The 19,034-nt window shown below is 38.1% G+C and overlaps 1 protein-coding gene across 1 annotated transcript; it reads left to right on the top strand.

Annotated features, from left to right (window-relative positions):
- The first annotated feature begins 953 nt into the window (after window positions 1-953).
- Window positions 954-17,453, top strand: Nbdy (negative regulator of P-body association). Its single transcript, XM_034485436.2, has 3 exons — window positions 954-1,315; window positions 3,156-3,297; window positions 17,228-17,453. Exon 1 carries the CDS (start codon window positions 1,078-1,080, stop codon window positions 1,282-1,284), a length of 207 nt encoding a protein of 68 aa, XP_034341327.1. The 5' UTR covers window positions 954-1,077; the 3' UTR covers window positions 1,285-1,315; window positions 3,156-3,297; window positions 17,228-17,453.
- Window positions 17,454-19,034: the final 1,581 nt, after the last annotated feature.

The raw sequence follows: 19,034 nt of genomic DNA, 5'->3' as shown, positions 1-19,034 counted from the left end.
ATTATCATAGGTGGAAACCCAAATCCCAATAATTTAATTAATAAAATACAACGGACCTTGTAAGCAGTGCATCTTATAAAAAGAGAGTTCTTGTGACATTATGGATTGAGATTTTTCCACTAGAAAACAATGAGGGCGGTAGTGGAAAGTATGGTTTCGTTTGTGAATAAGCAAAGTGGCATAGACGTTAAGGTTAAGGTATTGAGTGATGCCTGTCAAAGAAATTCAGAAGCCTTGTTGGTTTCCTTTTGGAAACCGTTTCTGGTCCCTTACCATATAACATAGAATATAACAAACCACAATAGTAAGATGAGTCATTGTTTTCCCGTAACCCTAAAAAAGAAATAAAATCTTGCCAATTAAACATGAAGTGCCACCAGTTGTCTGTTTTCAGAGAGATCTTGGCTGTTGGAATGAGAAAAAAATACAGTGAGTTTTTGAAGATGACAAAATTTTAAAAATATGAAGTAAACAGAGATCTTGGTTTGTATGACACATGATAAATTTATTGTGCATCCACTTTTCCACACTCGGCTTTCAATTTTAACACTGTAATCAATAAGTCAATAAACTTGTACACAGCTTCTTAGATGGTTGTACACCTTTCATGGCTCAGTGATATGCGTAAGCGACTGCAGTGTAAAACACGTAATTTCTTTGGTTACAGCACCCCCGCGACCATCCCACACAGCCATTCATTAACACGTGCCCAGTTGGCAAGTTACAGGCAAATTAGTATTTTTAAAATTAAACTGTATAAAACTCTCCATACAGCTAATTAAACTGTGGGAGAGACGTGCTGTGGAAAAACATTTTACTAAATACGCACTTTTTTTTTTTTTTTTTTTTTTTTTTTTTTTTTTTTTTGGCATTCCATTCTCGTGGAAAGGTTAAAACGGGCTGGGGAACGGAGCGCTGAGGAGGCGGAGAAGGGATATACGTCTCAGGATACAGGAAATACGGTAACAGCGAAACCAGGAGGAAGCCAGCCCTGTGCCTGGAGGGGATCCGCCATCTCAGATCTCGGCCTTGCCAGGGCCCACCGGAGAAAATTAACGCTCTGGTCCGGTCATACCTATGGGGGACCAACCTTGTGCCTCCGGGAGATCCACGCTCCCACCAGGAAATACGCGGGAACCGAAGCCTCCAAAAAAGCGCTGTGTCCTGGCTCCACGGTGGGATTATCCTGAGGGGACTCCCAGTGGTGGTAGTACCACTCTCCCCTCGGCGCCTCCTCCTGCATCTCCTGGACTCAAGTCGCACCCTCCTCCTCCGGAGAAGTAGTGAAATAGATTTTTTTCCCAGCCGAAACCAGGTCAGATTCTTTCTTTCTCATCTGGGACAACCAGGCTCTCTGAAACTTAATTATGCCTTTCTCAGCTCTTCCCCGTTTTTCTTGTTCTTTCAACAAATTCAAAAAGAAGAGAAACAACATACAGGTGTTGAAAGGCCTTCCTTTTTCTTTTTTTAAAAGTATGCTTGGATGAAATAGATATTTGACCGCATTGAGTAATTAAGATATTTTACATGAGTTAATTGTAATTTTTAAAAACTGCAGTGTTTTGATTTTCGTGGCAGGCCAAGGTGTAGGGAGATACTAACAGAATGTTCAGTGATTGAATGTTTAATTTAATTTAGTTGACAAATTAAAACTGGCTGGGGATTTACTATACTCTTCTCTCTATTTTTGTGTATATTGAAATTTTTTTCCATTTAAAAATGCTTAGCTCAAGACCAAGAGTAAGGATGTACTCAAGGCCTAATGCCTATTACCCAGAGGAGATTATAAAGTGAGCTTTGAGAACTAGGGGTTTTTTTCCTGTGTAAAATGAGATTTAGTAAGTAAAAGCAAGTTATAATATGATGATCAAACCCAAGTACCATACAACTGTGCTTGTTCAAGATATTCAGGAATCATGGATGGTGGAGATGGCTCTTGATAGAGGATGCCTGTTAGTCATCAAGAGCCATCAAAGAGGAAGGGGGAATTTTGGGATGGGTCTTAAAGGATGAATGACATCTACCATATGTGTTGGGATGGATTTTTTTTAAGCCTAGTGTTTGCAGAATGAAAGCCAGAGGCCAAGATTGTTCTGGGGCAGCGTGGCTGTAATTCTAAGTCTGTGAGAGAAGTGTGTGTGATACAGGGCTGTAGGCCTTGACTGTTTTGCGACTACGCAGTTTATTCTGGATGAATGAGTAGCATAGGAGATGTCCAAATAAATAAGTACTATTGTGTTTTGAGACTCTAATTCTTATTTTCATGAAACTAATAGCCTATTTGAATGAGGCTTATGTTAAAAACAAACAAGTTTGACTCAAAGCTCACAATCCCTTCTTCATCTCTTACCATAAATCTTTACAGGGTCCTTGCTGTGGTTAGGCCTTGTACAGGGAGGTGTGGGGGACAGATGACCAAAGCATAGCAGGAGTAAAATAGATATTTAAGCTAGTCACTGAATAACATTGACAAATGTGCACGTTCTGGGTATCAGGTTTGTTTCTAAAGCATAAAAAAAAAAAAATGGAGTCCCATTTCACCTAAAAGTGGATTGTCATTCCAATAGGCCCATCCTTCCCTCATTTTTACCTCTATTCAAAGGGAAAATGGTAATTTAACAGGCAATAGGGAAAGAAATGCTCACCTAGAAAACAAAGGGGGCTATTCAGGACAAGAAGCATTTAGGAGCTACGCAATTTCTCCCCAGTGATTTAAAGCATACACAATTGTAATGGCGGATACTTGTTGAATGTGTGTGTGTGTGCGTGCGTGCGTGTGCACAGGAACCATCTTTTTCTAAAGGATTCCGCATGCTTGCGTTTAATTACAACCCCACTAAAGGATGTTTGTATAGGCCTATAAGTTGCCACAAGTTATGAGACACTTAAGTGGCCATGTTGTGTTTTGATTAAAAAAGAAAATGCTTGGTTCCAGAATTGATGCTGTTAGCTGCTGTGCAGAACATACTCCCTAATTCTGCGTACCCAGTTATTTAATAGGAATGCAATCACTTCTCGGCCTTTTGGCTAAGATCAAGTGTAGGAATGCACCATTGAGTTGGGAGCTGAAAGGGACATAAGGAACTGAAAAGGCCAGGGGAAAATGAGGCAGACAAGTGACAGAAGAAAGGACTTTACCTTTTCCTGTTTTCCAGTTTGTGAGGGATTGCAGTATGGCTCTGTTTCCTTGGTGCGTTTGTAAAATAGTTCACCCATTGAAGACCATGAAGATTCTTTCCAATGCTATCCTGCTTTTGCTGGTGTCCCGCACCTCGAAGTTGTGATGCGATGCTAAAGGTAATCAGTTTTACTTTTTAATAAAAATGCCCGTAAAGGAGGAAAAAGGAGTTGATAATGGCATGTTCAAAATAATCAGACAAACCCCCGAAAGCTAGCAGTAATGATAAATTGAAACATTTTCTGAAGTATATGGAACCATATGCACTAAAAATAACCGTGCAAATCTATAAAACAGTTTAGTAAATGTACTGCCGACTGATTACATTATAGTATCTGTTCTTACTGAAAAGTGAGTCTTTTAAACCCCATTTTCTAATTGTTGCCAGTTAAAGGGAGAATGATGGGTACCTTTATACCAACTTTATAACAAGTATCCTTTCTGAATTATTTTTTTAGTAATAAGCTGTTTTTTTTTAATTATATTATAATGGCTCTGCCTTTTTTTTCTAACGTGTACTTTTTTAATTTGTCCAAGAAAATTAGTTGTTGTTTTTTTTTTCTTTTTCGAGACAGGGTTTCTCTATGTAGCCTTGGCTGTCCTAGGACTCACTCTGTAGACCAGGCTGGCCTCAAACTCAGACATCAACTGCCTCTGCTTCCTGAGTGCTGGGATTAAAGCCACTGCCTGGCTAGAAATTAGGTTGTATTCCTAGTTTGGTGAGAGGATTTATTGTGAATTGGTATGGAGGGGTTTTTTGTTTTGCTTTTGTTTTCACGAAATAATTTGTCTGTATCTACTTGCATAAGTATATTTTCCTCATTCCTATGACAATGTGATGACAAATTATAGTAATTTTAAACGAATTTCCTTATTTTGATTTTTAACAAGGCTTCCACATTCTTTAGGGGTGGGAGGACAGGGCAAATATTAGTCTTTAGGACACGTGTACTTTCTGTCTTTTGTTTCGTCGGGTTTTTGTTGTTGATGCTGTTTTGTTTTGAGACAAGAGGTGTTACTGACGCCTGATCAGCCAGCCCACGTGATCAACCTTCCCCAGCACTGGAGGCCATGTCCAGCTTTTATTTAGGTGCTACAGATAGAATTTAGGTCTATGGGTTGCATAGCAAGCAGTTTACTTTTTACTTACTGAGCCATCTCTCCAGCCCTGCTTTCTTCTCTCTTAGTCATTTTATCTGTATTTCTTTTTCATCTAGTTTCCTCTTGTTTGTTCTTTTTCTAATTTAGTGAATTGGGCTCTAGCTAATTATTTCTTTTCTAAAATGAAAAGTTAAAACTACAAATTATTCTCTACAGTTGGTAAGGATTTCACAGGTTTGTATATATTATTTTGTTATTATATTTCAATAATTATTACTGTTTTATAATATGTCTAATGATTTTTTTTAAAATTTGGGCATTTTATATGCATGGGTATTTTGTTTATATGTATGCATGTAAGTATGTAAGTATGTATGTATGTATGTACCATGTATATGCCTGGTACCTATGGATGTCAGAAGACAGCATCAGATTCCTTGGAACTGGAGTTACAGATGGCTGTGAGTTGCCATGTGGGTGCTGGGAACTGAGCCCCATCCTCTGCAAGAGCAACAAGCACTCTTAACCTCTGAATCATCTCTCTAGCCCCAGGCCATGACATTTTGTTTTTTTAAGTTTATAGTTATTTATGCATCTTTTAAACATGAAACCATTAGCCAAATTATAATTAAATTTATAATTATTTTTCTCTATTTTAAAGTATTTTTTAATCCTTTTTTTAATCATTATTTTATTTTGGTTTTTTGAGACAGTGTTTCATTTTGTAGCCCTGGTTGACCTAGAATTTGCTCTGTAGACTAGGCTAGCCTTGAACTCATAGAGATTGCCTACCTCTGCCTCCTGACTACTGGGAACAAGGCACCACAACTGCCCAGCTTTTTAATCCTTCTTGCAACAAAAAAGAAGTGTATATAGTTGCTGTGAATCTCAATAGAGTTTGGTAATATAAAACTTTCCTTGCCAGGGAGGGAGGTGCATACCTTTAATTCCAATATCCAGGAGGCCGAGACAGGTGTTACTCATAGGTCAAACTCCATGAGTTTGAGACAGTCTAGTTTACAAAATGAGTCAGGCCAGCCTGGACTACATAACGATAGCTTGTCTACAAACAAAACAAGACAAAAGCTTTTTTTCTTTCCTTAAATGAAAAAAATCATGGTTAGGATGTTTATTGATCAATTGAAGTCCTTGGTTAAACTATGAGGATAGTATAGTTACCCTTTATCCACATTTATTAACATGGCTTGCCACATATGTTCTACTATTTTCTTTCATTTTGCCACCTAGAAGGAATTTGTAGCTGTATTTCTGCTTTGCTTACTTCTTCACTGTGTTTACTTGGACTAAACACTTTCTCATACATTACCTGTTTTCTTGGTTGTTGCAATCCAGGATGACATATTGCACTTAGGTTTTGTTTGTGTCTTTCCAGTTCTTGATCAGGAAGTTTCTTCAATTTCTTTAATCTTCTTTGTCTTTGTTGACATTGACAATTTTTCAAAATAAAAGACAAATATTTTGTAGGGGCCTCCTCGATTTAGGTGTGTGTGTCATTTCCCCATTTTGACATTTTGATGATGTACATTGGCAGGAAGACCACAGAAGTCACGTTAAGTGTTTCTCTCAGAATCATATTCACAGCTTGCTCGTGATACAGGTGTCATGTCAACATTGATTTCTTAGCTAAGTTGTTGGGTTTCTGTTAGATTAACTCATTGTTTTCTCTTTGCAGTCAATCATTTTGCCATGAATACTTGGAGACTGTAACTTTACTGTTTCTCGTCACACTATCTTCTTGTATTTTTTTGCATCTGTTCATTATTCTTGGCTAAATGTTTTTACTGTGACTACAAAAGAATGTTTCAAGCCCCATCTTTTTTTTTTTTTTACTGAATTCACTAGTTTATATTCTACTTGAAGAGAAAGTTTTTCTCCACATCTTATATTTAGAGACCTAAGTTTTTGTGTTATTTCATTAATAGCCTTTTGCTGTCATAATTATTTGATTCAGTGTGTCTTCTCCATCCTTTAGCATGTGCACCATTCTCCGACAGATATTTAGACTTATGTTAACATTTCTTTTCTTCCTTACTTTCAGGCTCATCTTATATTTTCTACCCCATTGACCATTTCTCTATTTGACTGTGCCACTGGGAGACCGTATTTACAAACTGAGGTGTGGAACTATGGATTCTTTTAATCTTTTGTTATTTCACATTTAATTTCAGAGTACAAACATTGTTTCATATTTGTTGAAATTTGCCTTATGCCTTAGAGAACATAACCACTACTGTGTCTTGTGTGTTTGTAAAGGGTTTGTATATTCCAACTGTTCTATATAAGGGTCTATAAATATCTGTTAAATGTATTACCTTGTTTTATAAATCTTCTATATCCACAGTAAAGTATAGGATACATCTTTTATCGTTTGGGACCCCTTTCTTAAATATTTTATTAAAACCTATCTTATTTGCTGTTAATACAGGTACATGTCCACATTTGTGGAAATGAAATTTGTTTTTCAGTTCTTTAATTTAGTCACTTTTTTATTGAGACACAGTCTCTCTATGTAGCTCTGGGTAGCCTGGAACTCACTATGTAGACCAGGCTGGTGTGCTGAGAGTAAAGGTATACACCACCATTCCTGGCCCCATTCAATATTTTATGTGACATTTTACTTGTTTATTCTTTGTGTCCATGTTTTGTGGTAGGGGTGCATGCATATGTGTGTGGGCATGTGTGCTATTGTTTATTTGTAGTGACTTGTGCACAGTGTTAAGGAACATGTTTTCTATCTGGTGGGTCCTGGAAATCAAACTCACCTCTTTGTGAGGTTTGATGGTTAGAGCCTTTACCTCCTGAGCCATTTGCCCATCCTACCTACATTCTATTTTGTTTGTTGTAGTTTTAGAAAACATTCTGCCAAAAATGTGAATGCAGTGATTTGTTTCTGAATTTACCAATAAGATTTTTATTTAGTAGTAAGCATAAACTGTCTTCTTTTTTTCCTTTTTATATGTTTAAAATCTTTCACATACAATCTGTTGTTTGTAAAGTCTCTATTTACTGAATATATAATATATGCATATACATACATACACTCATACATACATGTACACTTTTGCTAAACCATTTAGAAGAACTTTCAGACCTAACCATATTTCATCCTTAAATATTTCTTCAAATATCTGAAGAACAAGGGCATAGGAATAACTGCAGTATTGTTATGTAAAATATTTTACACATCAAGCTTTCCTTTGTTGCTTTCATTTGTTTATATCATCATGTGTTACATTTACTCATCATAAATCTTTGGTCCTCTAAACTCTAAAATAACACTTGTTTGTATCCTGATTTTAGTTTTTCGTGCCATGTGCATTCTTGTGTCCAGGTACTTGTCCTGTGTATATCCACAATCTGGACTTGTCTGATTGGTTCATTCTACCATGAATAACTTAGGCAGTTTTAGTCAGAAGACTACATAGTTGATGCTCTATCTTTCCTATTACATTGCATGAGGACTTGCCAGATGGTAGTTTTATCACAAGGATCTTGATGCTTTTGGTAATTTCATGGATAGCTAGGCAGAAACTTTTTTCTTATTTTTCAATATGTAGGTTTAGCCTTTGGGACACACATAGAATTATAGCTTATAATTAATACCCTATACTTCCTCTTGGTTGCCTCTTTGCAGAAGCAGACAGTATTAAAAAGGAGTTCTCGTATTTATTCTGCCTTCATGTTTTCCTGCTTCAAATTGTATATTTAGTATATTTATATTAGCTGGATGTCAGGAGTTTTTTTTTTTTGTTTTTTGTTTTGTTTTGTTTTGGTTTTTTGTCTGTTTTTTAAGCAGCCCGTGCACCTTCTCTTTAACACATTTTTCACAGAGGTTGGTCTTTTTTTTTTCTTTTTTCTTTTGGTGGTAAACTTTTTTTTAAATTTTATATTGTGTGTATGGGTATTTGGCTTGCATATGTGTTGATGGACCAATTTTTTGCTACATAGCCTTGACTGGCTTGGAACTCCCCTTGTACACAAGGTTGATCTGAATGAAACTCATAGCTATCCACCTGCCTCTGCCTCATGAGTTCTGAGATTAAAGCCATGTGCCATTATGCCTTGCCCACTTCTTTTTTTTGCTATATATTATATTTTCTTGCATTTCTTAATTTATTATGAATTTAGGGCTCAAACAACTTTGTTATATTATATTGCTGTAGATCAGAAGTCTGGGGTAAGTTTCATGTGATTAATCAAAATGCTGTCCAGATGCATTCCTTTTCAGGGGCTCTAGAAGAGAAGTTGTTTTCTGCTTAGTTGTTGACACAATTCAGTTCCTTACAAAGATCCCCGTTTTCATGGTAGATATCTGCTATGGGTCTTCCCAGCACTTATAATCCTTTCATTCATAATCCTCTTTCAGTGTCTCCAAAGCCACTGCAGGTTGAATCCCTCTCACACTTAAACTTTCTCCATTTCCTATTCGCATCCATCCTCTCTCTGACTCAGAGAGGGAAAGGGCTTCTGTGTTTAAATATACATCCAGTCAGAGTATGCTAGCCAATGAATCCAGAGGAAATTCTTCTGTCTTGAAATTCATAACCAAATTACGTCTGCAGAGTTCTTTTACCTTGTAAATTGATAGTCACCAGTTCTGGGAATTATGATGTGAACTCCTCTATGTAGCTGTTGTTGTGCTTTCCAGACATGCCATTATAGCAGCTAACTATAACTCAGTGTGATCATCCATTCTTTCATTCAACCAACATAAGTAGTTTTAAAAACATATATTAAAGTGAACATGTGTTATATTACAGACATTGTATCAGGTGCTGATACTGCAAAAAATAAGATATTGAACTCACACACTAAAGCCATAAACTGGTTTGTTAAATTCTGTAGGATTGACACATAATGCTGTAAGAGAATGCAAGAGGCCTAGATGAGAAGTACCAGGACAGATTCTTTTGTGTGGATCAATGTCTGTGCTGGATCGTAACAAGTAGTTTTAATATTAAGGTGGAAAACGGTAAAAGGGTATATCAGTTTTCTGTTTCAGTGATAAAATACCATGACCAAGAGCAATGGAAGGAAGGGAGGAAGGATTTATTTTGGTTTAAGGTTCCAAAAGGATAGAGTCCATAATGGTGGGGAAGGTATGACAGCAGGCAGCTGGAGCAGGAGGCTGGCTGATGACATTTTATCCAGACATGTAAGAAGCAGAGAGAGCTAGACGGAAGTAGGGCAAGACTATTAATAATCCTCAATGTTCACTCCTAGTTAGTTGCTTTCTCCAGAAAGGCTCTACCTCATAAATTCTCTATAACATTTCCTGAAATTCAGAAGTCTGGCCCTGAACTCTCAAGCACCAGTCCAGCCCCAGCCCCCCAAATAGCTATGATTACAGGCATGTGCCACCATGCCCATAATATTTCCTAACCGTACCAAGCAACTGGGGACCAAGTATTCACATATAGAGTTCATTTCTCATTTGAACCATCACCCCCCTCCCCCAAAAATGGAGAATACTTTTAAGTAGTGAAACTGCTGTGGCCAGAAGTATAGAGCTCAAGATAGCCTGTTCTTTTAGAGGGTATGGATAATTAGAGCTAAAACTGCAAGTCGTGTAACTTCCTGGGATGTAGGAATGAACCTATTGAGTGATGTGAAACATGACTATGAAGACTTGTGTTCTTTAGTAAATAGTTTGCCGATAAATCAGTAAGAAATAGAAATTCATTAAAAACTTTTAGGCAAGTTTGGTGGCACACTCCTTTAATCCCAGCACTTGCAAGGTAGAGGCAGGCGGGCTGCTGTGAGTTCAAGACCAAACTGGTCTACATAGTGAGGTTCAGGCTAGCCAGGGACTATATAGTGAGATCCTGATCAAAAAACCACAAAAGCTAAAGTAAAGCAAAAGCAAAAAAACCCAAAACAAACAAACAAACAAAATCTACCATCACCAAAGCAAACTTTAAGAATAGTGCTATGTTCACATGTATACCCTAATTTCCCAACTTCTGCTGGAAGAAGCCAGTATTTGTTCCATCTTTGTAATTATCTTTATTTTGGATCCCAGTTTTTGTATTTGCTTGCACAGGTCAGGTATTAAATTAGTAGACACACTCTGAAATCTCAGTATCACTAAATTCCACCTGGTTGGTTGGGAAAACCAGTAGCATGAACAAAAACTTTGCTGTTTTTACCACCACCACCTCTTTATAGAAAAGAGATTCTTTTCTCATACAATATATTCTGATTATAGTCTCTCCTCTATCTGCCTCTCTCAGTTCCTCCCCTACTCTCAGGATCCACTCCCTTTCTGTTTCAGATTAGAAAAGAACAGGACTATCTTCTAAAATGTAACAACAAAACATAAAATACAGTAAGAGAAGACAAAAGCTATCATATTGAAGTTGGACAGGACAAACCAACAGAAGGAAAAGAGCGCAAGAGAAGGCAAAAAAGAATCAGAGATCCTACTAGCTCACACACTCAGAAACTCCATAAAAAACATTAAAAATAATTAAAGCCATAATGTATAAGCAGAGGACCGGGTGCAGACCTGTGCAGGCCCTGAACTTGCTGCTTCAGTGTCTGTGAGTGCGTATGAACTTTGCTCCTGTTGATTCAGAGAGCCAGTTCTCCTGGTGTCCTCTATCTCTTCTGGCTTGTGCACTCGCTCTGCCTCCTCCTCTGCAGTGTTCCCTGAACACTGGAGAGGAGGGATTTGATGGAGATATCCCTTTTAGAGCAGTATGTTTCAAGGTCTCTCACTCTCTTGTTTAATGTCTGGCTGTGAGTCTCTGTGTTTGTTCCCATCTGCTTCAGGTGGAAGCTTCTCTGATGATGGCTGAGCAAAAGCTGGTCTATGAGTGTAGGACAACATCCATAGGAGTCATTTTTATCACTTTTTTTAAAAGACCAGTAGGAAGGGTCCTGTGGAAATTCCTAAACAACCCATGTCATTGTCATGACAATAATAAGTTGTTCTCCATAAACTGACAGCAAGGCCCCATTCCTGGAGACAATCCCCATACAGTTCATTGAACATGGAGAGGTCTAGCTGGTGCCTACATAGAACCTTCAGCCCTGTGTTCTAGTATCTTTTGTATGGGAAGGTACTCTGCAGGCTACCAAAGGAGAAATGTATACAGCAACCCAGCTCCCAAACCTTTGATCTGCAGTCTATTTTGGCTTCAAGATAAAGTAGTGCAATCATGGCACGAAACTTGTAGGAGTAACCAGTTAATGTCTGGTTTGACTAATGAACCACTCCATGAGATGGAACCCTTACCCAGTACTGCTTAGGTGACCAGGAACCAGAGACTAGGTAGCTTAGGGACCTAGGGTAAAACCAGACAATATTGTTTTTCATTTGTTTAAGTATACTGAAATTGGAAGTTGGAATTGGGAACATAGCCATCTCTGGCCAATAAAGTGTGCTGATGATATAAGAAAGGCAGAATTCAGTCTCATTGTTTTTTGTCATCTTTAGGTATTTCAGGTCTAAGGCTGGATCAATGCCTTTGTACTTATTAAAGGGGTGTCACGTCAATGAGACCTTTTGGTATTATGACCCTTACCACGAAGGAGAGAGTTTGTATTGTCTTTTCACTACATACGTGAGTTACTGCCCATTAAAAAGGACTTGATCCAGGAAACATCCACTTAGCTGGAGTTATCAAGTCTCCCCCCTCTTCCATATCTCATCCTTTCCCTTCTGGCCCATACTTAGCCTCCTCTGCCTTTCCTACGATTCAGAACTCAGCTGCTCAGAGGGCAGTGCAGGACAGAGGAAATGCCCTAAAAAGAGATCATAGGCCTTTGAGGTATTTGGTGGCCTTTTCTGGTGCTCACTCATAGATGAGATACTACCTTCTTCTACCAACTAAATGCCTTTCCTGGCTGCTTGGCTCAGCCCAAGGTAGCCTCCAGCTGAATTTATAGGCCTATTAAAAAGTAGTCCTATAGCAAAACTATGGTCAATCTAGACCTGGGTCCAGCAGCTCATGCTGTAGACAGGAGGACTGTGACTTGGATCTTCCTATGTGATCGTGTGTGTGTGTGTGTGTGTGTGTGTGTGTGTGTGTGTGTGTGTGTGTGAGAGAGAGAGAGAGAGAGAGAGAGAGAGAGAGAGAGAGAGAGAGAGAGAACTGTGTGAACTGTGTGTGTATGTATTGTGCGTATGTTTTAACTTTAAATTTCTTGTTCTTGTAAAAGCCAAGGGAAATTGAGGGTCAGAGGGAGGGGAAAGTCAGCCGGCTGCCTCAACAGGATCCTGTAAGGCCTCTGGCCCTCTAGTCCCTAGTTTCTTAGCCCCTTGCTCAGTAAGTACTTTCTTGGCCATTTCTAGAGGTTTGAAAGGTTCCAGGGCCACATCAATAGGCAGACATGGAAAGAGTTTTTAGCTATGATTTGTGATCTATGTCTACCCAGAGGAAAATGTAGGTGGAGCCAGTCAAGCACAAGAGCTGAGGCAAATCCACCAGTGGAAAGCCAAGAGTAAGTGCCAGCATATGTCTCCTGGCTAGCACATGGCCTGTGCTTTTCACAAGAAAAGGGAAGGCACCTTGGTTCCACTGCTTGGGACTGTTAGAAAGAAGAGGAAGACTTGGTGGTAGCCTCCCACTGGCAGGAACTGCCAAGCACAATTGCCTCACCTGTGTTCCTGTGAGGAAAGGAACCACCTAGTCCAGCATGCCTGTAGCTCTCAGGATTAGATACATTGCAGATCTTCACAAAGGATACCAGTGTCAATGGCCTCAGTGCCTACGTCACTGGCCATTGGCTAAACCCCATTGCTTGGCCTGCATGCTGCTATCTATGTTGCTGTAAGGCTTCTAGAGTGCCTACTGGTCCTGTGGGCCATGCTGGTACGCAGGCTTCTTTCTGGGTGGTCCCTCTGACTCATGATGAGAGATCTGATTTGGCCTGAGTCTGCTCAGCCTAGCTGTCCTTGTTCACTATCAGGCCTAATGTCTGGCATTTGGCAGAAGGAAAATATCATTTACTACTCAGGCCTTTTAGACACTATTTTCTCTGGCGGACAAATGGCAGTCACTCCTTTCTCTATGCATACCAAGGGCATGCACCTCTGTCATGATCACTGAGGTGAGAGCTATAGGGCAGTGCCTTTGGAGGTGATGGGTTTCTCTATAACACTAAGTGTGTTAAGGGCAATGCTGGTGTTTTCTCCAATAGGCCCAACACTTGGTCTTCATTTGTACCTCCTTGGAAGTATAGGCCATACTGGGAATGCACAGAGCTTCAGGACAAATTTGAAAGTTGCCCTCCCAGTGCTTTCACACACTATTCTGTGGACTGTTTGGATTGAGAAAGAAGCATTCTGTTCATTCTTTACTGGGATGAGGGCAACAGTTCAATCTGATGAGACCAAAACCAAACACGCCGACAGAAGTCACACCTGTTTGTCACCGACTGTGTAATGTCTCCTAATCTCTGCTAGTTGTAAGGGCACAACATGAACTCTGAGAGGTAAGAAGACAGAAAGTAGTACAGGAATATGGACAAGCAAGTAGTGGAATGCCACCTTTCAATGCCACATGTCCCTTTGGAAAAAATCATTGAATGTGATCTTCGGATGCTTTTGTGGGTTTTGCCCTACTTTTGAAAGGCACACTAAAGTGTACCTCGTACCCTTTTCTATTTCTTTCACTCCAGATATTTTGTGTGTGTGTGTACATTGATACTTTTTGTACTTGAAGAATAAATTACTTTGTCTGTTTTGTCCATGTTGCCTGTGTAAGTTGACATTGATTTGGTATGCATGAAAGTTTTTTTACTAGTATATTGGCCACAATATGATTCTTAACCCTTTTTTTTTTCTTTGCTCGTTTTCTGCCTTGTTTCTCTGGGCATTATTGGTTTGCAAGTGTATAGACTTTTTGAAAAAAAAAAACAAAATAAAATATTAAAACATAGTGTATAAAATAGTGCCTTATAGGTTAAGCATATAGTTCACTGATAGAAAACATGCCTAGCTTGTGTGAATCTTTGGGTTGGCTTCGTAGTACCACAAAGCCTCCTAAAACATCAATACAAGACCCAGTGTGTCATATTACAAAATATTCTATTTGGGAAGAAAATTTAAATCTGTTCAGCAGGTTAGTGTAACTAGGCTTCCTATGGGATTTTAAGTCTAATTTCTTTTAAATAGCATCTTGCCGTGGAACCCAGGCATACCTGGAACTCACTACAGTATCCAGGTTGATTTCAGACTTTTGATCCTCCTACATTTAACTCCCAAGTGCTAGGATTCCAGTCATGTATCACTACACCCTGCTTATAATTTGTTTTTGAACATGAAATACTAGAATTTTAAAGAGCTCAAGGTAAATTATTTTAAATTTGTTTATATAACCTCATAATTGTGCTGATATATAACTATCAAATATGTTCATTGCATGTTTTATAAATTGAAAGTCTAAGCTACTAGTTCTGTTTGAGGTCTGTCTAAAACATGTAGACAATGAATTATCATACCTACTTTAAGAGAACACAGGTGGCCCTCTATTAAAGGCTCTGGGTATGTGGATTCAATTGGCCCCAATCCCGGATCCACAGTGTTCCTTTGTCACTGTGGTTGTCCTGTACTGTATTAATGAATCTGTGATCAGTTTGCATGTAGACTTTTCTTTTGTATGACAACTTAAACAATATAACAACTATTTACATATCATTCATATTGTTTCAGGCTTTATAAGTTATCTGATATTTATATATGAGAATGTAAGCATGTATGTCATTTATATGGAAATACAATGGCATTTTATGTAAGGGAAACTCATTTTAATAGCAAATGGAAAATCTTACACATTTGTTAATGTATCTTTTTATGGTGGTTATAAAAAATGTGGAGCATGTACTCTAGATTATATCTGTCAATCTACAGAGACTTGGAATGAGGCTTCTTAGAAAAAATTACTAAACTTTCTTCCTTTTGTTTTTAAAGACAAAGGGTCTCATTTAGCCCAGGCTAGCTTTGAACTCCTAATCATCCTGTCTCTACTTTCCAAATGATGAGATTACAGTCTTGCCTGCACCATCACACCCAGCTTCCAATATTGTCTTTATATATTTTATATTTTACCACTATACTTATGTTAAAATAATTTTTATAAAACTTTCAAACTTGTATATAAAGAAAGAAATTATAAACAAACTTGGAGAGAGTTAATATGTACTCTGGTTGCACTAATACAGGTACAAACATGTATTATGGCTAATTCATTAACTATTTCTAATAACATATCCAACAGTCTTCTCTTTTAGTAGAAAAAGATGAATTAAACAAGTAGTCAAAGAATAGGCAGGTCATAGAAGATAGATTGTATGTGGTCAACCACAAACAATGACTGTGCATTACTGGAAGTTAAACAGTGATTTTCCTAATTCGTACTAACCGTATCATACTCAATGCCATTCAGCAATGGAATCATTAAATAAATTAACATTGTCATATAAAGTAATATTTATGAGACCAATGAAATATTGTTATGCATCCATTTTTATAAAGAAAGCTTAAGTGAGCTAGGCATGGTGGTACACACCCACGATCCCAGCACTTGGGAAATCGAAATAGGAGGGAAATCCCAAGTTTGCAAATTCACTTAGTTCGTTCTGTTTGTAGTAGTCAAAATTCTTGGGAGATGGCTCAGTGGAAAAAGTGCTTGCTGCATGGGTGTGACACCCTGAGTTCGAATCCCCATAAACCAGGTAAAACTGGGTGTGAAACCACACATCTGTAATCCCAGCACTCCTCCGGCAAGATGGGAGGTGAAACGGGAGAATCCTTGGAAGCTTGCGGGCCAGCTAGCCTGGCATCTGCACCTGTGAACAACAAAAGACCCTGTGTCAGACAAGGTGGAAGGTGAGAAACCATCAGTCAGAGATTATCTTCTGACAGCCACATGTGCGCCATGAAGAATGTACATTCACATGAATGCATGTGCATATACACATACATGCACACACACATATACCCTATACACAAAATATTTGAAGCATTTTAACAGTATCAACATCTTTACATGTATGTATTCGGACCTGTGTTTCATTTGTGGAGTTTATGAAAATCCTACATAGGAATAAATTGACTTAATTGTTTGTTATGAGTAAAAGTTGTAATCTCACTTAATGCCATTCAATAGAGGAATCATTTAATAGATAATATTGTCATATAATATAGCATTATGAGACAACTGAAATAATGAGGCAAGCTGATTTTAATAGAGAAATCTCATTAAGAGAGCTGGGCATGATGGTACACACCCACCCATAATAATCTCTGCATTTGAGAAACAGAGGCAGGAGGGCATTTATGAGTTTGAGCCTAGCCTGGAGTTGTACAGTGATAGTGAGATGCCATCGCGGAAAGAGAGAAACATCTAGAACTTAAAAACTAGTAAAGAAGTACATAAATGGATGGCCTCATGTATATTTTAAGTTTCAAATGTAAAATATTTTTATTGTAACCACTATGTATGGATACATATATTTAAAGGCTTAGATAATGGCAAAGAAGTAATTGATACTGGCATTTTCATCTGGAGATGGAGGAAAGGAAAGATTGATGAATGGTAAAAGCATGGTGACAAGAGGATTGTTAGCTATGTTGTTTCAATGTAAGTTTTCTAAAGAATGCAAGAGTTAGGCAAGAGCAATGAAGCAGCTCTGGGCCCAGGTGGTGGATATAGAGAAAAGCAAGAGCCACTGATAGTCATCTCTGGGGGAGTTTTGTGTTTAGGCTGGCAGAAACATCTGATCTAGTTGATACAAAAAGACTTTTTTCTTGCATCAAAAAATGAAGCATTTTCAGACTATCGGTATCCTATGATGTGTTTCTCCCATCTCCTGCTTAGAAGGGAATTTCTAAATATTGTCTTCTGAACGCCTGTATTTGACCAGTATACTTGCATTTCTCATTGTAAATTAATATCCTTCTCTTTTTATATCTTTCAGTATTATGATGTAATGGCTGTGATTTTACCTCCAGAATTTGGATGACTCTAGGACATAGGCAAGATCAGATTGTAGACCTCTGGGACTGAAGGCCATGATGTGTGTGGATCATGGTAAACTCACCAAAGCTTGGAATGCCCTTGAGATAATTCTGCAGAAGCTTGTCATTGCTCTCTTTTGTTGACACCCAGTCTTTGCTGTATTACATTAAAGTTGCATAAATCCATTAATGTCCAAATAGATTTTGTCTTATGGCAGTGTTAGAGCTATATGATTATCATCTAACTCCATTTTGAAGTTTGAAATGTGAATGTTCCATAAAAATCCTAAGTGTAAAATATTACGAAAATCTGTCCCCAACTCTGACATTCTTCCTATAGATGGCCATCTAATCATCACTGTGCTGTGGCTATGGCAGGAATGGCATGGGTAGATAAAATATTCAAAGAGTTACGTTGCCAGTAAGCTGTCCCTTACCACCAATTTGCTTGTGCCACATAGAGCCTCATATTAATGCGCATCCTGGATACCACATCGTAACTATTCTCTTGGTCAAGATGGTTTGTGTGCCTGCTTTTCTAATTTGCTACTTCTAGAATGGCCAGAGTTAAACAATGAGTATCCTAATTATAAACATTTATAAATATTATGTGGCCAAGCACACATACTATGGGAAAACTTTATTGAGAGCATTCTTATATTTCACAGAGTGAACAAATTGTGTATTAATTATTCATGAATTAGGGATTTAAGGGTTAAGGATATAGCTGAATGGTAAAGCCCTTGCCTAAGATGCGCAAGCCCCTGGATTTAATCCTCCAAACTGCCAGGACCAAAACCAGAAATAATATTTGGGAGGAGTGATTAGAGATGCACGAGAAGATTGTGTATGCACTGCAACAACTGTCATCCATAAGTATAAGAAGGAGAATTCTATCTTCTGAGTATTAATAAAGGGAAAGTACATTGTTCTAAGTACATAGATCTGAAAGCAATGGATAAACATGCCTATAGAGTATATAAAACGGTCATAGAATTTGCTCAGCTAAGTAGTTGAAGCTGACATATATTTTTGAAAAAGTGTGAAAGGTGAGTATTTGATTCAAAACGCTGAAATTAGTCCCTGGCCTCAGAAACAAGAAATCTGAAAAACAAAATCCCAAATATAGTTATAATTACTTTTATTCCAGGGTTATACCATGCACAGTTAATTCATCCCAAGCAAGTACATTAAGGACACTGTCTTTCATAGCACTTCGGAGCTTTAACGCACAAACATTACAAACAGAAGTCATGGACTTTGGAACCAAATGCTAACTGGTGGTAGGCATATTATAGGTCCAACAGTTCAGTATTCTACAGATGATGTCAGTCTCTAAAATATCCAGTGTAACCTGTCTCCGAGTTCAAGTTGCCTTCTGAAGAAGTTCCACAGTGATCTGAAAAATCATAGGAAAGCAATGGAACTAGAACAGGCAAAACATTTGCAGAGTATTTTCTTTTTCCAGATTTCAAAAACTGCTACGGAAGTACAATGAGCAAAATGGTGTGGGATAGACATATTGACTACTGAGATATTAATCAGCAGCCTAGAAATAAAGCCTTGTATTTAAAGACAGCTTCTGAAAAGGTGCCAAGCAAGAGTAAAGAATGGTGTTTTTACCAAATGGTGCCATGACTAGTGGGAGTCCTTGTGCAAAAGGATGAAGCTAAGTCCCCACTTTACATAACATCCAAAACCTAACGTAAAATATATCAAAAGCATCAATGCAATGGTTACATATAAAAATCTTGGAAAGAAATGGGA

Source organism: Arvicanthis niloticus, chromosome X (assembly GCF_011762505.2).
Source record: "Arvicanthis niloticus isolate mArvNil1 chromosome X, mArvNil1.pat.X, whole genome shotgun sequence".
NCBI lineage: Eukaryota > Metazoa > Chordata > Mammalia > Rodentia > Muridae > Arvicanthis > Arvicanthis niloticus.
This window is presented reverse-complemented; position numbering and strand designations above follow the sequence as displayed.